The sequence below is a fragment of the Pleurodeles waltl genome, chromosome 11 (genome assembly GCF_031143425.1).
Source record: "Pleurodeles waltl isolate 20211129_DDA chromosome 11, aPleWal1.hap1.20221129, whole genome shotgun sequence".
Taxonomy (NCBI): Eukaryota; Metazoa; Chordata; class Amphibia; order Caudata; family Salamandridae; genus Pleurodeles; species Pleurodeles waltl.
The window spans coordinates 812,854,114-812,881,707 of record NC_090450.1 but is presented as its reverse complement, the minus strand read 5'-3'; the positions used below and the strand labels follow the sequence as shown (position 1 = coordinate 812,881,707).

At 43.9% G+C, this 27,594-nt stretch overlaps 1 protein-coding gene across 1 annotated transcript in view; it reads left to right on the top strand.

Annotated features, from left to right (window-relative positions):
* The window catches only part of ASCC2 (activating signal cointegrator 1 complex subunit 2), a 378,910-nt gene that overhangs the window by 14,525 nt on the left and 336,791 nt on the right, over positions 1-27,594 (top strand). The window contains exons 4-7 of the mRNA XM_069214595.1: positions 16,060-16,189; positions 17,950-18,017; positions 26,713-26,823; positions 27,204-27,316. Of these exons, the coding sequence (XP_069070696.1) occupies positions 16,060-16,189; positions 17,950-18,017; positions 26,713-26,823; positions 27,204-27,316 (422 nt within the window). The remainder of the gene's footprint in view (positions 1-16,059; positions 16,190-17,949; positions 18,018-26,712; positions 26,824-27,203; positions 27,317-27,594) is intronic.

The window sequence follows — 27,594 nt, the reverse complement described above, 5'->3', positions numbered from 1 at the left end:
TGGGGGGGAAGAAATGTTAGTACGATTTACAGGTAAGTACTTGACTTACAGTTCCAGTCTCTGGGGTTTAGGAAGTCCACAGGTTGGGGTTCAAGTTTACCCCAAACACCCACCACCAGCAACACTGGGCCAGCCAGGTGCAGAGGTAAATTTAACATGGGCTCCTATATAGACTGGGGGCACTCTGAATCAGGCCTGCCTGCAGGTAAGTACCTGCGACTTCGATGGGCAGACCTGGGGAGTTCAGAGGAGCACTGGGGGGGCCACACGTAGACACCAAAAATACACCCTCAGCGGCACTGGGGCGGACGGGTGCAGGGTGTAAACAAGGCATCGGGTTTCCAATGATTCTCTATGAGGGGACCCCAGGGGTCACTTGGATGCTGCAGGCGAGGTCCAGGGGGTTGACAGAGGCAAACCACAGGCTAGACAGGGAGGAGGGCCACCTGTTGAACGTAGCTGCACCGGAGGTCGGGTTCTCCAAGGCCTGGGGGCTGCGGGTGCAGTGGCCTTTCATGGGTCGGATATCTTCATCCGGAGCTTTCGCGTCAGAGTGTGGTCTTCGGGATTCCCTCTGCAGGCGTCGTCTTGGAGGGGTGGAGAGGTCAACTTAGGGTGAGCACTTGCTCGGCATTGCCTGGGGATCCTCTCTAGTTGGTTGGGCTACCTGGACACAGGCCATGGGCATCGGGTGCAGAGTGGTCAGGACTCGCGCATCCGGAGTGGGGATGGAGTCCTTGGGTGGTGTTTCTTCTTGGACAGGACCACTGTCCATGGGAGTTGTTAGTTCTTTTGGCGCAGAGCAGTTCTCTGGAGCTTGACAGAGGTTGCTGGCCCCGCTGAATGCATTGCTGTTCTTGTGCAGGTTCTTTGAAGCAGGAGACCGGCCGGTAGGGCTGGAGCCAAGTCAGTTGTCGCCTTCCTTCTTCTCTGCTGGTGGTTCAGCTTAGCAGTCCTTCTTTCTTGTCAGGTTACCAGGACTTTGGTGATCTGGGTTCAGGGAGTCCCTTAAATCATGGATATGGGGGTGGTTCCGGGGTCAGAGGGCAGTAGGCAATGACTACTGTCCCTGAGGTGGCTACCCCCTTTGGAGAGGGGGGGCACAAACCTAACCCGTTTGGTCCCTGTTCTCCAAACCAAGATGGAGGATTCTGCAGGAAGGGGGTCACTTCAGCTCTGGACACCTTAGGGGTGGTCCTAGCTGGGGTGGTCACTCCTCCTTGTTTTCCCTAATTTTCCCGCTGGACTTACCACCAAAAGTGGGGCTTTGTCCAGGGGCGGGCAACTCCACTAACTGTAGTGCCCTGGAGCACTGTAACCAGAGGCTTGAGCCTTTGAGGCTCACCGCAAGGTGTTACAATTCCTGGAGGGGGGAGGTGTGAAGCACCTCCACCCAAGACATGCTTTGTTTCTGGCCACAGAGAGCACAAAGGCTCTCACCCCATGTGATCAGAAACTTGTCAGGGACATCAGTGTGGGTTTATTGTGCTGAGAAGTTTGATACCAAACTTCCCAGTATTTAGTGAAGCAATTATGGAACTGTGGAGTTCGTAATGACAAACTCTCAGACCATATACTCAATATGGCTTCACTGCACTTACAATGTCTAAGAATGGGCTTAGACACTGTAGGGGCATATTGCTCATGCAGCTATGCCCTTACCTGTGGTATAGTGCACCCTGCCTTTGGGGTTGAAAGGCCTGCTAGAGGGGTGACTTACCTTTGCCACAGGCAGTGGTTTGTCGGTCATGGAACCCTGAGAGGGGTGCCATATTGACTCTGCCTTTTTCTCCCCACCAGCACACACAAGCTGCAAAGGCAGTGTACATGTGCTTGGTGGGAGGTCCCCCAGGATGTCATAATACATGCTGCAGCCCTGGAAGATTTTACCTGGCCAAAGGGCCCTTGGTACCATGGGTACCTTTTATAAGGGACTTAACTGTGTGCCAGTTGTGGAAACAAAGGGTACAGATTTTGGAAAAGAACACCGGTGCTGGGGCCTGGTTAGCAGGATCCCAGCACCCTTTAAATCAAAGTTGGCATCAAGATCAGGCAAAAAGTGGGGGGTGAGGTAACCTTGCCAACTGTGGCACTTTCCTACAGGCTGGTTTAGAAGGCCTCCGGGGTCCCTTAGGGTAGGTGCCCTCCAAACTTGGAGAGGATTGTAACAGAAAGGTAGCCCCCCGCCCCTCTCACCTTGCTCCAGCAATCGCTTGGGGAATCCCTAGCACTCTCCAGTTACTGAGTCAAAGCTCCCACTTCTCCCGGCCTCTGGGGTCTCTCCGCCCTGCCTCTCTCCCCCCCAGTATGTTCTTTATGCAGATGAGGCTCGCAGGGTCTGCTGCCCTCTGGCCCTCCGCAGCTCCCAGAGGGGCGTCCCCCTCAACAGTAGTCCAGACTTTGGAGGCCTCTATCTGAGCTCAGCACTCCAGCCACATCGGCCCTGGGCATGGTGCCATACCTTGCTGTCTGTTGGCAGTCGCTAGCCCCTGTTAATCAGGTAAAATTGCACATCCCCCACACCACTGTTCCATGCTGAAACAATCCCCCTTACCCAAACACAGGAGGATCCCATGCACCTATAGGAATGGGATGGGTTACTGGTCCTGCTAATGCTTCGGGATGCTGAGATAGCAGTGGTGAATGGGGGGCAAAAATACACTAGTGAACTCTGCACCTTGCTCACAGTTCTCTCAGCCACATAAAAACAGCAAGTAGCAAAAGCAGTCAGATAAGACCTTTTGGATTTGGGTGGGGGTGGCATCTTTAGTGACGGTGTGATCCCAACGCTCAGCCCTCTTTAATTGGTTAATTTTAGTGCAGTAGTGTAGTGGAGCAGGTCCCTGTGCCAGCTTCCCCTTGCAACAGTCGAGCAGGTCTTTCAACGCTGCCGTTCAGTTGCTCATATTGTGGTTCGGTCAGTTAGCCCTCGGTTTCAGGTCTTGTTAGCTGTCATCACTGTTCTGTTGTTTTGTTATTTATTTATTTATTTGTAAGCGTGCATCTCTACTGCTGGTTTTTTGCTATTTTTCCTTTGCCTGCTTTCCTGCCCACTTCCTGCTGTTGCTATCCTCTTGCTTCCCACCACACAGCGCCCCTCTCCTTAATGAAGGCTGCAGCACAACCCCATTGAGCAAGTCCTTGTACCAGCTCCTCCACCACCAACCCCGCACACAAACCAGAATACACGGTCAACCCGGTCTTCACCTCGAGTGACAGTCGGATACAGCCACGTCACATAGCTCACCTTGAATGACGAAGCGATTGTCCACTTAACCATCTTCGGCGCCCAGAACACCACCACCAAGCCCCACAGTTCTCTCACCGCAGCGAAGTGACAGAGACCCAGTGGACTCAGGCCCTGAGCACCATCCAGCCTGAAGCCGTGTCAGACCTAGACGAGGCCATCCAGAACTTCTTGGCCTGAATCACCAAATGTGCCGACAATCACCCCTATGAAATCAGACACAACCTCAAGACAAGCCAGCTAGTACACTCCAGAACTTACAACCATCAAGTCCAACTGAAATAGAGAAATGGCAATGCACCAACAAGAACCGGTTCAACTGAACCCCTTCAACTAAACCACCTACATATCAGCCCTCAGCAAGTACCACAAGTGCATTAAGGAAACCATAAGAGCAGCCCTCAATGACTGCGTCAGAACAGGAGCCAACCACACAAAAGAACTCTTCAACATAGTCGAGGAACTCTCCTGCCCTGCAGCCACAGAGAAGACAGTTTGCCCTTCCAAGAACTCTGACACCCTATCAAACTATTTCCACAGCAGGATAGCCACCATCTACTTAGACCTCTAACCCAAAGATCTCAACTTCAACTACCTCGTCCCACCCACACCAAACAAGTGATCACTACATGGACTTTGCTCACCACGCAGACCACCATAGCTATCATGTCCTCCATTAACTCCGGAGTACCCACGGACCCCCCCCCCCATTATATTTTCTTTTTTTACAACCTCAAAACCAAGGAAATCTGCACGCAACTCACCAACATCCTCAATGCCTCCAACACCGCAGAATTCCTTGACAGATGAAAAGATGCTTAGGTCAGACCCCTCCTGAAGAAATCCTCTGATGATGCCAGGTAACTAAAAAATTACTGCCCTATTTCTCTGCTCCTGTACCCTGCCAAAGTACTTGAGAAGGCCATCAACCACCAGCTCATGAATACCTGAAGGAAGGCAACTTGCTTGACACCTCCCAATCAGGCATCCGCACCACCCACAGCATGGAGACCACCCTGATCGCAACTACAGACTACATCAGATAGGAGACAGCAGCCCTGACCCTCCTTGATCTGTCAGCTGCATTCTACACCATAACCCACCACACCCTTTTCAACAGATTTAAAAGCATCGTCATCCAGGGGAACACCCTCAGATTGCCTCTTTCCTTACAGGACGTACGTGCAGAATCTGCCTGACTCCCTTCACCTCCGAACCAAAGAATATCATCTGCGGGGTACACCAAGGATTGTCCCTTAGCCCCATTCATTTCCAATACTTACATGACTCCCCTCACTGACATCGTCCGATGCGACTGACTCAACATAATTTCCCATGCAGACGAGACCCAACTCATCTTCTTGCTCGCTGAGGACCCATCACTAGAACAAACTTCTGCAATGCCATGACCAGTGTCACCAACTGAATGGGAACCAACTGCCTTAAAATCACCTCGGACAATACGGAAGTACTGATCTTTGGGAGGAACCGATCCATATAGGACAATACCTGGTGACCCTCTAGCTCGGACCCGCACCCACTCTAACAGACCATGCACACAACCTCTGCATCATCCTCAACAGTAAACTCGCCATGAAGCGCCAAATCAGTGCAGTTGCATCTTTATTCTTTCACACCCTCCACAGAATCTTTAGATGGATCCCTGTCAACACCAGAAAGACCTTCCCTCATGCCCTTGCTACCAGCCAGCTGGACTAAGGCAGTACACTCTATACTCTGGCATCTCCACTCCACTCGTCAAGAAACTCCAGACTTTACAGAACGCAGGAGAAAGACTCATCCTACACCTTCCCAGATGAACCTACATCACCCCTCACCTCAGAAACCTCCACTGGCTCCCCATCCAGAGGAGATGCCACTTCAAGATCCTTAGGCCCCCCCTCAAAGCCTTACACATTCAGGGATTGGCACACATCAATCACTGTGTTAACTTGTATCAATCCGCCACGCATCTGCATTCCAATCCCCAGGCCTTCGCACACACCCCATGCATCTGTTGCAGCCACCGTAGTGGGCGTTCTTTCTCCTACATTGCTGCCAAGAAATCGAACAACCTGCTCCTCCACCTATGAACAGCACCTTCTCTGGCGGACTTCAGAAGGAGGTTCAAGACCTGGTTCTTTGCGTGAGACCTTTGTAGCCTCAGAGCCCAGATACCCACAGGGATGATACTGCTGCGCTATACAAATACCGGTTGATTGAGTTTAATCCGGTTACACCTTCCGTTTCGCCCATCTTAAGAAAGGGATCCTAGAAGCTCTCAAGACAGGGCAGCCGCTACAGTCTCTTCAGCAGCCCAGGGCTCACCACAGACACGGGCAGCAGCTTTATTGCTGTGGTACCTTGCAATGCCCTCTTCTGCTCAGGAAGATAATAACGGATCTACTTTTCCCTCTCGGGGTTGTCCTCTTTCCCCCTCAGCACTGAGGAAAAAGTGCTTGCCTTAGTCAATAAGGTCATATTGGGGTCCCCATTAGATCTTGCACCTCTGTTTATATGGGCCAGGGTAATGCAAGCTATCCTCCCTATCATAATAGACCTACTTAATCTCTCTCTCAAGACAGGGATTGTTCCAAAGAAGTGGAAAGATGCAGTAGTAAAGCCGCAGTTTGAAAATAAATAAATAAAAAATAATAGTAATAATATAATTTTAAATGTTTTAAAAAAAAAAAACACTTAGACCCTTCTCTTCCAGAGAACTACAGACCGATTTCTCTGCTACCTTATGTAAGCAAGGTCTTGAAAAGCATGTCAACTAGTCCCTCTCCATGTTCTTGGAAGAAAATCATTGTCTGCATGTCATGCAGGTGGGCTTTGTGCCCATCACAGCATGGAAACGGACCTCCTAGGAGTAACTGAAGAATTAACCATGCTAGACCAGGGAGGAACTGCTGCACTTACCTTGCTGCATCTAAGTGCAGTGTTTGATACAGTTGACCATTTAATCCTAGCCGACAAATTGAGAAAAGGTGGACTGCGAAATTTTGCACACAAACAGGTTACCTCCTTTCTGAAGGATAGTTTAGATTTGGGACAAGACCTGCTTCTCCGATGTGCTTACTTTGAAGTGTGGTGTCCTACAGGGCTCTGCCTTAAGCCCTACACTCTTTAACCCCTAGGGTGCCTGGGGTGAGCTGGTCTCGTCCTTGGCCACAGTTCCCGTGTGCCACGGACAAGACCAGCTCGTCCTGCACCCAGCCCACGGGAGGAGTGCTAGTGCTCCCCCTGAGGGCCTCTCACCCACACCCCCTGTCAGGGATGGAAGGGGAATCGCTTCCCCTTCCATCCTCGTCCCTCCTCCGTGACATCTGATGCCATCGGCGTGCATTGCGCTGACCTCATTAGAGGTCAACTCCCATTACGCTGGTAGCTGTGCTTCCAGTGCGATCCGGAAGAGAAATGCTTCCGACCGGCAGGTGGGGGCAGCCAGAGGCATGAAAGGAAAGGCCTTTCCTTCCATGTCTCTGTAAGGATTTCTGCAGCCTGATCATAAAGCAGTCGGGCTGCAGAAATACCTGCTAGACACCAGGGAGGTTTTTTTGTTTTTATTTTTAAATGTTTATAAGGAAGGGGAGCGACCCCTTGGGCAAGGGTCTCTTCCCAGGGGGCATTTAATTATTAGGCCTTTTCTGCCCCCCTCCAGGCTTACTAGATGCCAGGGAATTTAAAAATAAAATAAAAAAATTGTGGGCTGGTGGCTACCAACCAGTATGGGCGTGGTTATGCCCCCACCCCAACTGAAAGGGGTAACAGTCTTTCAGGTCTCCCCCTGCACACTAAAACATCTTATCCCACAGCAAGCAAGAGGAAATTTGATTATTTTGGTTTTTGGTTTTTACATTTGGGCCATAAGAGCTTGTCTAGCTCTCAAAAGCGTTCCACTTGGAATGGTGAGGGCTGCACTTTTTGGACTTTGGGATGCTGCCATCTAAAACAGTCTACGAGACCTAGACACATCTGAAAAGTATACGTCTGGGTGAGTCCACAGTGGTGTGCTTCACATGCACCTCCCACTATTTTCGTACCCACAATGTCCTGCAAACCTCCAGCTTTGCTTGAAATCACACATTTTCCCACATTTATGTGCTGGAACCTTCCGGAATCTGCAGGAATCCACAAAATTCCTACCACCCAGCATTGTTGCATCTATTCCGATAAAAATTCGGCCCAACTTGTCAGCCTAAAACCTTTTTTTTTTTCTTTCAAACTGCCCTTTTGGACCTGTTCCCTGTCACAGGCACTTGGCTCACCTACACAAGTGAGATATCATTTTTACCAGGAGACTGAGGGGAACGTTGGATGGTAGGAAACTTGTCCCGGTGCGGAGATCCCACACACAAATGTGGGGAAAATAATATTTTTTTAGCTAAATTTGGGGGATCCAGACAAGCCACACCTCCCTGGACTCCCTCGGGTGTCTTGTTTGTAGAAATGATTGGGTTTGGTTGGTTTCCATAGATGGCTGCTGAGCCCAGGACCAAAAACGCAGGTGCCCCCCACCCACCACAAAAACATGTAGTTTTGTATTTGATAATTTTGATGTGTCCACATAGTGTTTTGGGGCATTTCCTGTCACAGGTACGAGGCCTACCCACACAAGTGAGGTACCATTTTTATCTGGAGACTTGGGGGAACGCTAGGTAGAAGGAAGTTTGTGGCTCCCTTCAGATTCCAGAACTTTCCATCACCAAAATGTGAGGAAAAAGTGTTATTTTTTTTTTTTGCCAAATTTTGAGGTTTGCAGAGGATTCTGGGTAACAGAACCTGGTGTGAGCACCACAAGTTACCCCATCCTGGGTTCCCCTAGGTGTCTAGTTTTCAGAAATGTCCAGATTTTCTAGCTTTTCCTATGTGCCGGATGAACAACACGTCAGATTTCAATGTAAAAATGAGATATGTCCATGTTGTGTTTTGGGGCATTTCCTGTCGCGGGCACAAGACCTACCCACACAAGTGAGGTACCATTTTTATTGGGATACTTTGGGGAACACAGAATAGGAGAACACGTGTTATTGCCCCTTGTCTTTCTCTACATTTTCTCTTTCCAAATGTAAGAGAGTTTGTAAAAAAATACGTCTATTTGAGAAATGCCCTGTAATTCACATGCTAGTATGGGGACTACGGAAATCAGAGATGTGCAAATAACCACTGCTTCTCAACACCTTATCTTGTTCCCATTTTGGAAATGCAAAGGTTTCCTTGATACCTATTTTTCATTCTTTATATTTTACCAAATGAATTGCTGGATACCCAGTATACAATGAAAACCAATTGCAAGTTGCAGCTCCTTTATTGGCTCTCTGTGCCTAGGGTTCTTGATGAACCTACAAGCCCTCTATATCCCTGCAACCAGAAGAGTCCAGCAGACGTAACGGTATATTGCTTTTCGAAAATCTGACATCACAGGAAAAAGTTACTGAGTAAAATGTGGAGAAAAATGGCTGTTTTTTTGTTGTTGTTTTTTTCACCTCAATTTCAATATTTTTTTATTTCAGTTGTTATTTTCTGTAGGAAAACCTTGTAGGATCCACACAAATGAGTCCTTGCTAAATTCAGAATTTTGTCCACTTTTCAGAAATGTTTAGCTTACCGGGATCCAGCATTGGTTTCACAAACTTGTCTGTCACTAACTGAAAGGAGGCTAAAAGCACAAAAAATAGTAAAAAATGGGTATGTCCCAGTAAAATGCCAAAATTGTGTTGCAAACTGTGGTTGTCTGAATCAAGTCTGCCTGTTCCTGAAAGCTGGGAAGATGTTGATTTTAGCACCGCAAAACCTTTGTTAATGCCATTTTCAGGGAAAAAACCACAAGCCTTCTTCTGCAGCTCTTTTTTCCATATAATTTCGCCCTATTTTGCTTAATTTCTTGGTCTCCTCCAGTGGAACCCACAAACTCTGGGTACCTCTATAATCCCTAGGATGTTGGGGGAAAAAGGATGCTAATTTGGTTTGGGTAGCTTATGTGGACAAAAAGTTATGAGGGCCTAAGCGCAAACCGCCCTAAATAGCCCAAAAAAAAAGGCCTGGCATCTGAGGGGGGTAAAGGCCTGGCAGCAAAGGGGTTAGAGTATATATGCACCCCCTTGTGGACATCGTGCAGACATTTGGACTAGCAGTAATCTCCTATACTGATGATACCCAATTGTTGGTATCTCTGGTATTCTGAAACATCTTGGGGACTACTCAGCTAGCCCCCTGCCTACAGAGATTGGCCAGTTGGAAGGCCAACTGCTGCTTCAGGTTAAACTGTGGTAAAACTGAGCTTGGGGAACAAGCCTAACCCTCACCCTACGATCAGTTGGCCAGAGTGCCTGGGCAGACCACTCCTCCCGACTTTCCTCATAAATAGTCTGGGAATGTGGCTGGATAAATCGCTGTCCATGGACAAACAGGCCAACAAGCTTGCTGCCACCTGTTTCAGGGTTCTTGGAACCCTTTGTAAAATCATGAATCTTATTCCTATTTAATGTCTAAAAACAGTGGTCCATTTGCTGGTTCTTTTGTGGCTGGACTGCAGCAACTCATTGTATCTTGGTGCCTCAAATTATGTTGCTAAAAGGCTGCAGGTTGTGCAAAATGCTGCGGCCAGAACTCTCCAGCAATCTGCCTCAGTAAAAGACTCATTTCGCTGGCTCCCTATTGATTCCAGAATAACGTTTAAAGCATTATGCCGGACTTACAAAGTCCTCCATTCTAAAGGCTCTCTGAAGATTAGGTCATTACTAGTTCCCTACTCTCCCTCTAGGACCCTATGATCCGCCTTGGGCCACCTTTTGAAGGTTCCCAGAATTTGTACAGCCAGAGGGGGTACAAGATCATTTGTGTACCCGACCCCAAATTTTGTAACTCACTCCCCACAGAGTTGAGATTTATAGACCATGATCCGCGCTCTTCCTCCCCATTAAGTCCTTTTTTTTTTTTTTTTTTTCCTCTAGCTTTTTTACCTTAGCGCTGGGAGGCACTTGCAGAATAGCAGAAAGACTGCTTTACCTGTCAGTCATCATTTTGCAGGTGAGACCCAATATGTATTAAAAACTAAAATTGGGAATTAGTTGCTAAAATTCCATTTGCAGCTTCTTTCTATGAATAACATTTTTCTGATGACTATGATTTAATCTTTATATTTACAGGGAGTGCAGAATTATTAGGCAAATGAGTATTTTGACCACATCATCCTCTTTATGCATGTTGTCTTACTCCAAGCTGTATAGGCTCGAAAGCCTACTACCAATTAAGCATATTAGGTGATGTGCATCTCTGTAATGAGAAGGGGTGTGGTCTAATGACATCAACACCCTACATCAGGTGTGCATAATTATTAGGCAACTTCCTTTCCTTTGGCAAAATGGGTCAAAAGAAGGACTTGACAGGCTCCGAAAAGTCAAAAATAGTGAGATATCTTGCAGAGGGATGCAGCACTCTTAAAATTGCAAAGCTTCTGAAGCGTGATCATCGAACAATCAAGCGTTTCATTCAAAATAGTCAACAGGGTCGCAAGAAGCGTGTGGAAAAACCAAGGCGCAAAATAACTGCCCATGAACAGAGAAAAGTCAAGCGTGCAGCTGCCACGATGCCACTTGCCACTTGCCACCAGTTTGGCCATATTTCAGAGCTGCAACATCACTGGAGTGCCCAAAAGCACAAGGTGTGCAATACTCAGAGACATGGCCAAGGTAAGAAAGGCTGAAAGACGACCACCACTGAACAAGACACACAAGCTGAAACGTCAAGACTGGGCCAATAAATATCTCAAGACTGATTTTTCTAAGGTTTTATGGACTGATGAAATGAGAGTGAGTCTTGATGGGCCAGATGGATGGGCCCGTGGCTGGATTGGTAAAGGGCAGAGAGCTCCAGTCCGACTCAGACGCCCGCAAGGTGGAGGTGGAGTACTGGTTTGGGCTGGTATCATCAAAGATGAGCTTGTGGGGCCTTTTCGGGTTGAGGATGGAGTCAAGCTCAACTCCCAGTCCTACTGCCAGTTCCTGGAAGACACCTTCTTCAAGCAGTGGTACAGGAAGAAGTCTGCATCCTTCAAGAAAAACATGATTTTCATGCAGGACAATGCTCCATCACACGCGTCCAAGTACTCCACAGCGTGGCTGGCAAGAAAGGGTATAAAAGAAGGAAATCTAATGACATGGCCTCCTTGTTCACCTGATCTGAACCCCATTGAGAACCTGTGGTCCATCATCAAATGTGAGATTTACAAGGAGGGAAAACAGTACACCTCTCTGAACAGTGTCTGGGAGGCTGTGGTTGCTGCTGCACGCAATGTTGATGGTGAACAGATCAAAACACTGACAGAATCCATGGATGGCAGGCTTTTGAGTGTCCTTGCAAAGAAAGGTGGCTATATTGGTCACTGATTTGTTTTTGTTTTGTTTTTGAATGTCAGAAATGTATATTTGTGAATGTTGAGATGTTATATTGGTTTCACTGGTAATAATAAATAATTGAAATGGGTATATATTTTTTTGTTGTTAAGTTGCCTAATAATTATGCACAGTAATAGTCACCTGCACACACAGATATCCCCCTAACATAGCTAAAACTAAAAACAAACTAAAAACTACTTCCAAAAATATTCAGCTTTGATATTAATGAGTTTTTTGGGTTCATTGAGAACATGGTTGTTGTTCAATAATAAAATTAATCCTCAAAATTACAACTTGCCTAATAATTCTGCACTCCCTGTATTTACACAAAGCATTCAGTAAAAAAGATTTATAGGATTCCTGTATTTTGGACAATCCATTGCAGGACAAATCTTTTTGTTGTACTAATGTGCAACTAAATTAACAGGCTGAAATTTTGTTGAGACTCAGACCTTAGAGATCTTGTTAAAAACTGATAGATAGCAAAAAAACTGTACGTACGAAACAATAACAAAGAAGTGAGCAATACAAACCCAGAAAAATAAGTGCAACACCAATAAAAAGAAATCTACTAAAATCTTTTTTCTCTGCAAGTCCTAAAAAGGGTCATTTGGTACTACTGGCCTTTTCATCGCGTAGGTAGGAAGTCTACACTTTCATTTATAGTGAATCCATGACCTAAAAATGTGTCCTGGCAGTGGCGATCTCACAGGATGGCTAAAGTGTTGCAGTGTAAAATCTAAAGTGTATGTAGGCATATTTTCAAAGGCTAGATGGTCACTGATGAAGCCAAGAGATGAAGGCAAACTGTTACACGAGTAGATGGCTTCTGCCAGAAAGGCACAACCACCTGCTCAAGTCTTTTTAAACTTTGGGACAGCTAGCAGGTTGGCATTGGAAGAGCGCAGTAATTGCGCTGGAGATTAACAAGCAAATCTGTGTTGTAAAAAGAGCAGTCCAGTTTGTTGAAGAGCTCTGTGAACAATGCACAGAAATTTAAACGTGATTCTCCTAGGTAGAGGAAGCCAATAAAGGGAGTCCAAAGCTGTTCCTGCACAGATGTGGCAAAGGAGGGCAAGAGCTAGCTAGCTTTGTGCTGCCAGTTGAATACAATAGAGACGTCTCTGTAAGTAATTTGGAACAGGAATAATGAGTTGCAGTAGTCTGATCTACTGAGAATGGCGGCTTGCACCACAAGTTGAGGAGAGTGACTTGGAAGTGAAGGATGGATCTTGCCTAAGACCCTCATTAAAGGAAAACGAGAAGAGAAGAGCTTGTATACATGAGAACTTAGAGAAAGATTGCTATCCATGTATACTTCCAGATTGTGAAGTCTGTCATAGAAGGAGTAGAGTTATCCTCTTGATCTAAAAGTTCACGGCTAGTGCAGGTGTGCTCGTGGAGCAGCACAAGTCTTCTGGTTTTATCACAGTTGAATACTAACAGAATTGGAACCTAGGCTGATAGAAATATCTTGCATACAGTGTTGGGAAGTCTCAAGTGGATGTGACATAGAACAATCTAATGTTAAAATGATCTGAGTATCATCAGCACAGTTCATAAACTCAATGCCATGGGGTATAATCCAATCAGAAGAGCCAACCGTCTCAAGTAGACCTTAAATAATGTTGGGCTATAAGCAGATCCCTGCAGTACTCACTGATTAAACAGATATGAACCTGGAGTGGTAAGGTGGAGATGAACATGTTAGACTCTATCTGCAAGATAGCATTTACACCAGTTCAGAGCCGAGCCTCTGACCCCCACCTCAGCCAGCCTGGTGGTCAAGATGTTATGGTTGACAGTGTCAAAGGCTGCAGAAAGATCAAGCAAGATGAGAGCCGCAACCTGGCCCTTTTCAACTGCCTTCCTGAGATGGTACGGCACTAATACTAAGGCTGATCTCATCCTGTGTGCAGGGTGGAAGCCCAGTTAGGCTGGGTCCAGCAAAACATGAGACTTAAGAAATCCAGAAATCAGTTTGTTGCCACAGTTTTTAAAAACTTTTCCAGGAAAAGTTTGGAGGGAGATTGGTCGGAAATTGGTCTCAGTAGAAGGATCTGCACTAGATTTCTTTTGAAGTGGGATCACCATGACTTTTTCCATTCAAGAGGTACGAAACCTGTGGCTAGGAATGATTACAAATGGCCCGTTATGGGGAGGCAGTCAGGTGATTCCCTCCAGACCCTGAGAGGTACAGGATTGAGTGGTAAGCCGGAAGTGATAGAATTGGCAATGTTTAAAAAAGCCTCATCTGACATTTCACCAAAATATTCTCAAGAATTGAAGAGGTTGTACTGATGGCTGGTGTGTGGAGTTAACACATGAAAAATATGTATCTGGCATGTCTGAAACATCGTTAGGAGGGTGTGGAATTGATTGGGAGTTCAATAACAATATAATCTTGACATTGTCCTCAGAAGTCAGCCAAGTTGTCAAATAGCACTTGTGAATGAGGAATGGTTTGTGGGATGCAGGAAGGGTTGATAAGTGTTCTGTCAATGGGAAAAAATTCTTAAACATGTTTTGTTCTTTGGGGGGGGGGGGGGTTTACAATTTCTTTGCCAAAACATTCTGCTATAACTACCCTCATAAGGCTTTTCTGTTACTTATGAGCTGCCTTAAGCTTCACTATTAAGATAGTACTGTAGTGAATCCACAATTGTCTTAATATAAAATATATTAATTTTAATGTCAAAATAATTAATCATTGGTACTTTCAGGTTATTTTGAGTCCCTGCCTCCATTATATTCAATGGGAGTGTATATTGCAGTACCTGTGGTTTGCGAAACGTGGTGCTTGATTTATTTCACGGTTACGCAGGGGTACATTTACACCTATTTTGACATCTTGAGGGGTATAGTAACTTTAGAAGTATAGTCTGTAAATAGCAATTTTACTTCCTGTTTTGTGAGTTTGTATTTATAATAGCTTGCCCATAGCTAAATTCCTTTTTAAATTACCCTAAACCACCAACCATCCACTTAGGAGTCATTATTCCCAATCATTCAACCACTTGTCTTTGTCCCACCCACATTTTTGCATACATAGGTATATGTAATTGTAGTAGATCTCTGACATTGTTGGGTAGATTTATGCAAAGAAAATATAGGAGAGATGTAGATCTCTGCCTGTAGGTTTGTGACTAGCAATGTGTTGTACATGAGTAGTACTACTGTACATAGTACAACAAGCATTTTGTGAATAGGCTCCTACATTGTCATTCAGCTCCTATTGTCCATGTCTTCCATGAACCTGAGCAGGTAAAACTTATTAATTAGCTTAGGGTAGCTCCTGCAATTCTGTCTAGTGAAACCCATAATCTTGGTTTACCAGAAAGCCCATTAAAGTGTGAACCACCATTTGTTAAGGACCTCAGTTGACATGTGCTTTAAGTGAAATAAGAGGCCAGGCAGGAGATTGATTGAAGAGGTCAAGGGTGGAATTAGAAACCCTTATTTCTATGTGGAGCTGTTCTTAGCAAAGAACTAGTATAAGGTTCTTCCTGTTGAACTTTGCACTGCTAAACTAATATGGTTAAAAGTAGTTAAGATAGTAGGCAGGATTTATCATGTACAGTCAGCTGTAGAACAATTAGTAGAATACTGATGCAAACAGTTCTAAAGTAGAAAACGCTTTGCACTGTTGACACTTGATGCAGAAAAGACTCAACTACAGTGGTTTAAGTTTGTCATTGCGACAATGGTAAGCTTTTTAATTAAAATTTGGACTTAAAAGTAACCTCCTCTTAAAGTTCCACTCTGCCATCGCACAAGACTGGGATTGCTTGTCACTTCAATGCTCATGCAGTTAAACAGATAAGGAGGTTCGAGTGACGTTCCTCCACTGGCAATTGACAGTTAAAACTGATTCCCTTTTTCTAGCAATTCTGGCAAAATTCAGGCTTTTCCTGTAAAAGAATACAAAGAAAGACACCTTTTATTTAAAATGGATTTGAAAGAAAAACATCTAGCAACAAATAACTATCAGGCAACATTACTAAATCCCATAGTATGCTACTTTGAGTCAACTATTCTGAGCTCTTAGCTTAATTTAACAGCTCTATAAGGATATTCTGAAACAGAAATTGGACAATATTGCATGCATAATAATTCATCTGTTCCCAGTCTGACCTAGTCCTTTCAGACCTTAGTACCCAAGGTAACAACAAAAATACTTAAAAATCAGTTTTATCCGGGTAAAAACATCATCCATTTATTTCTAGAACATATTGATCTTTTCAGGATACTGATAACTGTGCATGGGTTCTTGCAGGATCATATTTAACCTTCATGGCTAAATGTCAATGTGATGGATGGTTTATTTGTTATGGAAGTGCATGTTCAGAGAGCAAGATGTTGAGAATAAAATGAATCATGCTTTCTGGCCTTATGTTTCTCTTATTGATTCAGGAACATTTCATCACACCCACTGTCTATGGAGAAATTGTGTACAATAATTTCCTCTTCGACATTCCGAAGATTCTGGATCTGTGTGTGCTATTCGGGAAGGGAAACTCTTCACTTCTCAGCAAAATGATTGGTTAGAAGATATCTTTTATTGATCCTCTCTACACTTGTTTTCTTTCTGTCACACTGTCTCCACTGTTCCTTGTTCTTCTTTGACTTTGTGTCCCTTATCTACCCTTGACTTTACCCTGCCTTTTGAACTTGCATTGCTACTTTCTTTAGCATGGCTTTTCCTTTGATTTTACTGTTTCCTTAGTCGACCTGCATCTTTAGTCTTTCTGTATTCCTTTGTCTGAGTCTGGTCCTTTTTCTTTTGCTGGCTCCCCCTTAGATCTGTTTAAAAAGATTCCATCTGTTTAACTCTTCTCCTTTATCATCTTTGTCTTTCTTACCCAACATGTAAGCTTCTCTTTATATTGCTATCTTTACTCTGTTTTTCCATCTCCCACTTCAGTTTTCATACTATTAGTCCCTACCAATTTCCATACTATTAGTCCCCACCTAGGACCTCACCAAGGACTCCGCCAAGACCAATCTCCACAGAGGAATGAAGGCCATCGCTGAATGGATGAAAAACAGCTGCCTCAAACTCCATTCAACAAGATTGAAGTCCTCCTCTTCGGATCCACCCCCTCTGCATGGGATGACTCCTGGTGGCCTGCCACTCTTGGAGCTGCTCTGACTCCCACTGACCACGCACGCAATCTAGGATTCCTCTTGGACTCCTCATTATCCATGACTCAGCAAGTCCACGCAATCTCCTCCTCCTGCTTTAACACCCTCAGCATGCTTCGAAAGATCTACAAATGGATCCCCACCGAAACCAGAAGGACAGTCACCCAAGCCCTCGTAAGCAGCAAACTGGACTGCGGCAATGCCCTCTATGCAGGAACCACGGCCAAACTCCAGAAGAGGCTGCAACGCATCCAGGACTCCTCCACACACCTCAACCTGGACATCCCCTGCTGTTGCCACATCACAGGCCATCAGAGAGACCTGCACTGGCTTCCAGTCAACAAGATAATCGCCTTCAAACTCCTCACCGATGTTCACAAAGCACTGCACAACACCGGACCACAATACCTCAACAGACGGCTCTCCTTCTACACCCTGACCCGGCATCTCCGCTCCACCAACCTCACCCTCGCAACCGCCACACGTGTCCGTAGAACTACAACTGGTGGCAGATCATTCACGCACCTCGCTGCCAAGACGTGGAGCACTTGTTCCACCCACCTGCATCAGACGAAAGACCTCCTTACCTTCAGGAAACTTCTCAAGACCTGGCTGCTCTTCCCCCCCCCTCCACCTTAGAGCCTTGAGACCCTCACGGGTGAGTAGTGTGCTTTAGAAATACCTGATTGATTGACCTTCACATATCCTATCATTTTTCCCCCTCAGCCTTTTTCTCTTCTCATCTCTCACCTTTTTCACTTCCTCACTCTCATCCTATGTTGATTGTTTCCTGATATGCACTCTCACTACCTCTGTCTTCCATTTGCCCCCCTCAGTTTTCTTCTCACCCTGCGCTGCTGATTCCTATACACAACCTGTTTTCAGTTCTTTGCTCTATACCTCCACGCTACCTCCTTTTTTTGTTTTGTGCCTTTCTCTTTTCTCATCCTTATAAAGTTCCCTCTGTCTTGTGCATTCTTCTCAATGTTGCCTTTATTTTCACTCTATTTCCTTTGCCTACTGTAGGACTGTGACTACCCACCCTCTTTTTCGGTCTTTTATTCCACCCCTCACCCATCTCTACCTACCACGTGTACTTCCTTCTGTTATTGCGAGCTCTTTCTGCATTTGTCTGATATGATTTTTAATTTTCTTTAGAGAATATTTTCAAGCAGCAGCCTAGCTACTACAGTGATCTGGAGGAGACCGTGCCAACCATCTTGCAGGTATAGAGAACTGGTGGGAGTTTTGGGGTTGTGGGGAGAGGAGCAGTCACTACTTTATGTTTACATAACAGCCCTCTTCTGTTCGGCATGCACTGAAAGGTCTCTGTCCATTATCTACTGGGAGACATGAATGGTTTTTGTAAACAATGCACAGAGTACTCTGGTCCTAAAGGGTCAGGAGGCAGAGGAGAGACACAGTTTTTCTGAATGCTTACAATCCACGGGTGCATATGGTTGCTCATTTTCTTGCAGTTATTAGTATGGCGCTAAACATCATCCATGCTAAAAAGAATTCTGTCTGCAGTTTGGTCAGTTAGACTGATGCAGCATTCCAATATTTTTCTTTCCTTCACCCTCCTCATTCTAAAACTGAGAGACTGGGCTTTCCTCTATCAAAGCTAATCCTTAGCGGTTTGTTCACAAACAACAGCTGTGGCAAAATTCGCTGCATCCACTTTTTTGCCATTAAGTACAAATAAGCATTGGTGTTCCTATACCTGGTGGTGGCTGTCACCAGCCCCTAATGTAATCCAACACAAGTCTTTACCAAGATATTTAGTGATTTGGAACCACTAGAAGAACTACTCCCAGTATTCAGCTGTGACGGATGTAGTTAGTTATATTCATTGGCTTTTATGCTCCACAGTAACTCTTATCTCAAATGGCCATACGAATAATTGTTCACACTCAAAAAAACTGTTGATGCCACATGTAAAGTCTCAGTTATTTACTAATCTGGTAGAGGTGAGGAAAAAGTTAAAACATGCCTGTGCATTTTGTTCCAGCAGGAACATTTTTAAGGCTAATCATCCCTTTATTAGTAGAAATTCCTGCAAAGCGCAGAACAAGTGCAAATGTCACAAGGATTAATCGTTATGATCCACTTATATTGTTGAGTAAGGCCCAGTGGCATATTTGATGTAAGTGGTTTATGTCCCATGCCAACAATACATGCAGCAAAATGATGATTAGCCTTGAAAAAGTTCCTAACAAAGCGAAATGCGTTGGCTGGGCGCTGTTGCTCACCATTTCAAGTGATCCTAAGCAATTGTGTGAAAACCATTGTCTGAATGATTTGGAAGAGGAATGGAGACATGGCATTCATTAACGTGTACTGGATTATTGTAATTTGTGTCTTTAAATCTCCACCCCCATTGTGCATATTGTTCCATCTTGCCTGCATTGCTGTTCCTTTTTATTGGAGTACAACATATCATCATTGCTGATTCCCTACTATGAAAGAAGCAAATGGTTTTTGTAGAGGGGAATGTTAAGGTCCTTGCACTAAACCTTTCACTTTTGCACTAAACCTTTCACTTTTGCCCTAATGTGATGTGTTTTGGTTGGAAGAAGACTCTGGTACTGAAAAAGAAATTCCTATCTTAAAAATGGTTACAGGGAAGAATTGGAATGAATATTACTTGAATGATCAAGTAAGAGAGACTTTCACATTTGTCTTCCGACATCATCTCCTTAGCTGTTCCATCTCACACACCACAAAACAGACTTCTTTCATATTATGTTTGTAATGGCCTGCAATGAATGAAGCATCTTAGCAAATCTGTTGTAGCTTGCTTTGCTAGGTCATGCAAACTGCTTTGTGAAAACTTCTTTGTGTAGAAGGAGTGTGATATCATATTCAGAAGCTTTAGCCCCTTTGTTATCAGCTTGTCCCGGAATACGGCCCTGGATTCAGTTCTGCGATTCCAATCGAGGCCTTTAAACTTTTTGTGGTAATTTGTTCCTAATTGTGTAAACAAAGGGTGTAATTTGTGACGGGAACAAAGAAAAAATGCTGTTTGTTAATGATTCTCCTTCTGTCAGATTAACCTGAGCTCTAAATCATGTTTTGGCGCTTCTCCCAATTTAATTTTGCGATTTTGTGCCAATTAAGTCACGTGACCTGCGTTCACCCTTTTAAACATGATATATCAGAAATTAAAAGGAAGTACGGTGTGCACATTTGTTACAGTTCTAAAGGTGTCGAGTAAAAGGTTACATTTCCTTTCGATGTTATAAGAAAAAAGTTAAGTTTTTAACATTTCATCTTTTATGGATCTACAAATCGCACTTGTTGTCTACTAATACTGCTTCCGGTTAAAAGGGTAATTGATACCGTGTTCGAGCAACCTAAGACAGACGGATTATCCTCGAGAAATCAGACATACATGGAAGATTTATTGTAACCAGAAATGCAGATCATTGTTAGATAGTCATTTTTTTCCATTTTATACGTAAAACAAATATGAAGTTGATACCTTTCGAGGTTCTCCAGTTTTTGCTTATTTTGGAGCAACCTTAGGTGCTCCATTTCAGTCCTTGGTAGAGAAGCAGTTCAGGAGTGTGTACTGTTTTTGATGCTGTTTGTGAATAGATAATTGGTCTTGCTAAGTCAGGACGTGGGACAGGATTTGCCCTGTGAGTATCTGTGACATTTGGTAGCTTTCATTTGGTTTTCAGATTATTGTTTAAAAGAAAGACTGTTGGTGGATCGTAGGTGTGTCTACCAGTTCTGGCAATGCTACGTGATGCAACGTCTGTGTTTGGAACTATAGGGCGCTTTGAGCCTTTGGGCTAGCTAATGTGCAAGGAAGCCTGTTAATAGGCACCACACCGTAAGAATACTTGTCAGAGAGCTGCTAAAAACTAGCACTCTTTGGGAGAGACAACAAAACGAGTATTGAGGTGTGTACAGCTTGATCCCTTTACATCAAAGCCACAGAAGCACATTAGGGTAGTTCCATAGGGGCCACTGATGTTACTAATACTTCTCGGTGTCTACGTATAACACCTGGGGTTTTTGCTGCTGAATCTCAATCTTTAATTTCGTGTGTATACGGAATACTCGGATAATCACCTGCTTACAAAAGCACAATCTTGACACTGTTAACTGTAATATTCATGGTACACTTGTGTTGGGATGGAAAAAAACCTTCTTAAATCCATTAAAGAGAAAGGTGCCTCTTACTATCTGTCAGCCCAACAGATGGGACATCGCCCTCTGAATGACTTTTTGGGGGACCTGTTCATGTCCTGGTAAGACTGAGAGGAATTCGGAAACTGATGCTGAGTTTTCTTTTAATAAACAGATGACAGCACTCTCAAAATAATGTTTACGCGATTTCAGAATCCACAAAAGGGTGTTCTCATTCCCATCTTCACACATGAAATAACAGTAGTCCATGTATTTAACTGTCTTGCATTTTCAAATTTAGTCTGCCTGAGCGTGCTTCATAAAAGTATTTGTAAGTCTACAGAGCATATGAAATTCAGAGGGTCAGAACTCTGTTGGTTGGAGTTGAGGAAATGTGATCAGATCTCTCATATGTCTGGTGCCTTACAGTGATTACACTGGATAACGTGTGTTAAAAAGAATTAATACTCAAGATACGACGTTGCAGAATTCTGTTCCTCTGGCAATCGGACAATGACCTGGTCATCTCAAATACTACAAGAAATGAATCTAGTATCGTTCTTCATTCGTTGATTTGATTGGGGTCTTGATTTGAGAGTCTTCTATTTTGTAGTTCTCAGCGCCAATAGCAGACATGGAAGAAAGTACAGGTTACTTGGTTTGAATTAGTTCTTTAGTATACATTTGATTTTATATAGCGAAGACAAGAAGCAAGAGTGTCATCAGTGCTTTATTTGAGAACAGTTATTGCTGCATACAAGGGCCTTACAAAGAAGCAATTACATAGGTTTCATTACACAACAAACAGTACACCAGCTTAAACATATATCCCACATATGAACATATTTTAATTGAACTGTATCATCTATGCTATGTCGGTTTGTGGTGACAAAAACAACAGCTAAAGAAAAAAAGGCAAGCAAGCAGCAATTTTTGTTCCACCATGGCTGCCAAGGTTATGGTTTACCTTTTACTGTGAGTACTTAGTTCTCTTTCTTCCAGGTAGCCTGCCATCAGTGCCCAGTCTTGTATCCGTCTTCCAGATTGCATAGAATGAAAATTATCATCTTTATGGGAGCAGTTGGGGTCATGGGCTTGGAAGAGGCTAGCTCTACAAGTGAAGACAACTGCTTGTGAAGTATAGAAAGGCACATGGACAGGAGGAGGCAGCATTACATTAAGCAGGGTTAAACACCTTTCACCTGCCCATATAATTGCATTCTGCGTGTAAACAGAAGAATTTCTTAATGCCTCTTAATGTGCAAATTATGTCTTGCTGTTTTGTTATTACCAGATCTTACTTAAATGGTGAAAAAGAGGAGAGAGAAAGGAAATTACTTCCTGCACTGCGAGTTAGTCTGTGAATACTGGCTTCCCTAAAGTATACCACTCTTATGTAACACATAAGAAAGACAAAGATGAAAAAAAACAACCCCACACCCTTGACCCTGTAGTGAGAAGAAAAATCAAATGTGGCTCGTTAGTTATCTATAAATACGCAGCAAAATAAACCATGAAGCCCCTGTTATATCATCTTGGTTTAAGATGCGTCTTCAAATCTAGAAGAAAATATTGTCTCCTCACCTTTGAACTAAAAAAAACAAACATCTTATCTCATCTCGGGCTATCAATATGGGAACAACAGTGTTGTTCAACTGTGAAGTGTTCATCTCCTTATTTGATGCCTTGCAGATCTATTCTGCATTGAAGGGTCCTCAACCTGAGGTTTGGGAAAATATTTATCCTGGTTCATTAAGCTCCATATCCTTTTTCTGGGCAGGTGCTCTTGTCACACTCAACAGGATCTGCTAACTGCACCAGTGCTGTATCTCCTTGTGTTCACTCCTTCCGGAAAGGCTTTTGTGGGCAGACAATCTACCTGCATATATTGCACAGGACCACCACTTCTTCATGAAAAAGCGGGATGTGAAAAACAAAATGTACTTCAGTTTTCAAGACCTCAATTTTTCTATTTGGGAAGGAATCCCCAGGATACGGAAAAATACAAATCTTTTTTTTTCTTCTTTTTTTTTTAAACATAATATAACATGACATTTTGATTCATTAACTTGTCTAGCCATTAAAGGGATAACAATGAAGTTGAAAGGTAAAAACCAGGAGGAAAAATAAATCTCACTGCGTTATATTAGGAATCAATCTCAAGAGTGCTGTAACATGCATTAACATCAAAAGATCAGATTGCAGTGGGTATATTATGGTAGTATATGGAGACTATCCTTGAGGATCTGAGGTATTGCTGTCACCACTTCCAGAGGGGGACAGGTCACACAACCCAGAGTGGCATAGGGTCATGGAGAAAATTGTGGGATTATCTCCAAGTATTTGGTCCCTCTTCATATCGGTAATGAACGGGAGCTAGGCCCTCTGAAATTTTATAAACTCTTATTGTGTATGACACTGTGAAGCTGCACCATGGTATAGATGGACCAGATAGTTCCCAACCCACTTGATGATCTGAGGAGTTGCAGCAGTTACATTTGGGACATGCATAGCCGTGCCGTCTGTAGCAGGTGGGCAATTCGTTTCTGCATTGGATTGGTTAAAATGAATATGCTATTCTCCCCTGGGTCTCCCAGCAGTAGTAGCAGTAGCTGATTTGACCGACTGATTTCTTGCTTTAATATGTGATAATTTATTTCCAGTACACTTAGATGTATGCGCAGGACCACCAGCTATGGAAAAATGTAGATTTTTGGCAGCTGTGATGTCATCCTCCAAAAATTCTACTTAGTTCATGAGGATGAAGATAAAGGCAAATGCACAATTCTCTAATCCGTGGCATCTTGGCCGATGTGACATGTTCCTTCACATTTACCTCCGTCAGAGTCATTTTAACCTCAGCCTCTTTAGTCAAGACTTGTTTCTGGATATGTTGCTCTGCTTTTTCATTGTAGGAAACCTTCTCCTTAATTCTTAGCAGTGTTCTCTGCAGGTCTCTCAGTGTAATCATTCTCCGTAAGTTTCCTTCTTTGATCTGTAACCCAGAATGTTTAGGAAGAGCCATGTCTCCCTTTCTGTCTCTATTGTGTGCGAGGCCCTTCGGGGTAAGGAAGTGCTCTTTGATTTCATTGGGTACTGTTTTGTTAGGTGGCATAGTTGCAACTCTTCTGCTATATATCTGTGTTCTTTTCAGGGCCTCTCAATAGTTTGTTGGCTGACGTCTTCTAGCAAGGAGTGTAGGCCCCTGGTGCCAGGCCAGTTGTGCTCCGCTACTTCTTGTTGGCTTTCTCTTTCATTATTCTCGCGGCAACACCTCTGTAGTAATTTCTTGGTTCCACTGGGTGGAAGCACACCACAAATTCCACAAGCTTCAGCTATGTGAAACACTGTCTTTCGCTGCTATGGGCATGCTATCTTGCCAGCTCCAGAGGCTGGAAAACAAGGGGGCGACCATGGTCCCAGGATCAACTGCAGACCTGCTGTACCCCTGAATGCAACTCCACCTTATCTGCACATTGCATCCTGCTCACTCAAACCCCACTATGGCCTCCCCATGACAGAAAACCGCCACTGAGATCAGAACTGTGCGAGAACTGCCAAGGAGTGTGGCCATCTTAGAATCAGGCAAGCTCTTCCACCACAAGCCCCTAGCTATGTTTTTTCTTTATGTATTCTATGTAAAAAATATTCTTTCACCGGAACTATAATCAGGACATTCTGTGAGTTGCTTGCGTTCCTGTTGAGGGGAACTGGCCTGGAAGCTTGGCCAAGGCTGTTACTATTGGAGCAGGATTGAGACTGTATTTCATGTTTCTCGCCTCTTTCTAGAGTCGCACAGTGGGTGAAAAACGATTGACAGGATTGCCTGAGGATTGCCAGTGGCTTGGGCATTTTGCATGCATTCTCCCATCACCCTTATGGTATCCCCTATTCTAGTAGCTCACTGAGCACAGGTTTTTTGTTTTGCATTGTGGGATTTGTAGTCCTGATTCTGTAATGGGCTAAACAGTAGTAACAATTTGCAAATGCAAAGCCAAAATCCTGAACAGAAAGAGCTGCTCATGTGTGGATCTGGGAACATTGAAGTAAGGACTTCGGTGCAGGAGAGACTCAGATGACTAACTTGTTCTCTTTCTGCCTGAGCGATTCTCTCTTTTGTATTGTATATTCACTGTCCTCCTCCAGAGTTGATGCCTAATTTTAGTGGACTCTCTTTATTGTGCATTTTTCGGTTTCAAATCACTTTTTACGGCTCAGTTGACAAACCAGAAAGATGTCACAGAGACTGTTGTATCATGATGCAGTACATCTACTTCAACACATAAAAAGAGCTACACAAGGATTTAAGGGCCAGATGTAGGAAGCAGTTTGCACATCGCAAACAGCGAATTTCGCTGTTTGTGATGTGCAAAATGCACTTTGCAATGCACACAACCCGTTTTGCGATTCGGTAACCTGGTTCCCGAATCACAAAACGGATTTGCGATTCGCAATTAGGAAGGAGTGTTCCCTTCCTAATTGCGAGTCGCAGTGCAATACAGGATTGCTTTGTGACCGCGAGCACGGTTGCAAACCAATCGCAGTTTGCACCCATTTGAAATGGGTGGTAACCCATTCGCAAAATGGAAGGGGTCCCCATGGGACCCCTTTCCCTTTGTGAATGGAACTGCAAAAAAATTTTCAGAGCAGGCAGTGGTTCTGTGGACCACTGCCTGCTCTGAAAAAATGAAACAAAAACGTTTCATTTTTAGTTTTTGTAATGCATCTCGTTTTCCTGTAAGGAAAATGGGCTGCATTACAAAAAAAAAAACTGCTTTATTAAAAAGCAGTCACAGACATGGTGGTCTGCTGTCCGCAGCAGGACACCAACCCTGTGAATGCCGCCACTCGCAAAGGGTCGCAAATTGCGACCCACCTCATGAATATTCATGAGGTGGGCCTTTACGACCCCCTTGCGAGTCGCAGATGGTGTCAGGGACACCATCCAACATTCCGAATTGCGACTCGCAAATTGCGAGTCACTCTGACTCGCAATTTGCAGGTCGCAATTCGGAAGTTTGCTACATCTGGCCCTAGATGTCTGCAAACGGTACAGCAGCAAACCTGATTCGCACGTTTAATGGCAGTATGCATTAATACATAAACATTTTTTGAAATGGAGAAAAAGCCAAAATGAAAAAAAAAATGAGAAGACATTTTTTAAAACACCAGTTGGTAAAACTAGCCCACTCCTGTCTCCATGGATCAAAGTTGATCAATCAATTACCCTTGTGTCCTGTCAGTGTGTGTAACAATGTGGGAATGAACATGCTACTCCTGCAATGAGACAGCTGATAGTACTCTCTTCTAGTCATTAGGTAACAGCCGCAGGTTCCCAGCTACGGGCATGGGTAGCTTCATCCATGTTTGCACATAGCTCCGCCGTGAGGTTATCTCAGCAACCAGCTATGGAGTATTTGTGCAGGCCTTAGCCCAGAGTTGATGCTTCATGTTATACAGGAATAAACCTTTTCCCAGAATATCATGCTGCTGCACATTCAGTTCTCTTTATTTTTACAGTGTTCCTTGCATCTTTCCATTTTGTGACATTGCAAGACATCAGTGTGCTACAGTGACACCGGTGGCTGTTAGAGTGTTGCTTCTTAGTTTTACAAACACATCTTTTATCTGGTGCCTACTACTCCTTTTCTGCTTCTATTTAACACCCCTCCACTTGCTCACATCCAGTTTATCTCGGTTTCCATAAATTGTTTGAAAGCTTGCATGCCTTTAGCCTTTCAAGGAAATGGTGACAAGCATTATTTTTCCTTTTGTTTGTAGGTATTTAATAACATTCTTGGTGAATGTGGCTTGCAAGATGATAGAGCATCACCTGAACCACAGAGACTGGCAGAAAAAATCCGAGTAACACCATCGGAGATGCCGTTGCAGGTTTTTAGAATTATTTTCCTGTTCTTAAGCTATACACTCCTGTTGGATTACAAAACACAGCTGCATTATAAAAAAAACTGGTGCAGTTTCAAACTCTTCAACAGTTGTAGCAAGTACAATACGTCAGTAGTACATTTTCCCTGTGTCCAAGTAAGCATTGTGCAGCACAGAAAACTGATCTTTTTCTGCTTTACTTTTCACTTACTCAAATTCTTTGTAAGAAATGCAAGCTAAAATGGGAAATGTGTTGCATTTGGAATCCCAATGCCCATGGTGATTTGTTTCAAGTTAGGAGTTAAATTTAGGGTTTACAGATCAAGACTTATTCTGACACTCACGCTTATGTCTGATTCCCTGCCTCTGAATGTTTCTCCTGCTAGGAGCTGAAAGATGTTGTTCTGTACCTGTGTGATACCTGCACCACGCTCTGGGCATTCCTTGATATCTTCCCTTCATCCAGCCAGACCTTCCAGAAACACAACTTTCTTTCGAGGTACACTGAATGCTCATCAAATCTTTTGAAACACGAGATGCTTTTATAAGTTCACTGCACATTCCCTGAATTGTTAGACATGCAACTAAGTGCACTCCTTATTTTCCACATATTAAAGCTATAAGACTTCGTTTCCATGTTTAAATTGTGTTTTATTCTAGTCTGTTTTATGGATAAGCACAATTAATTTTAATATCTGCAATCGTATTTCAAACAGCTTATTTGTAAACGCTCACCCTGTTTATATGAGCTTTGTCTACATGTGTAAAACAGACTTC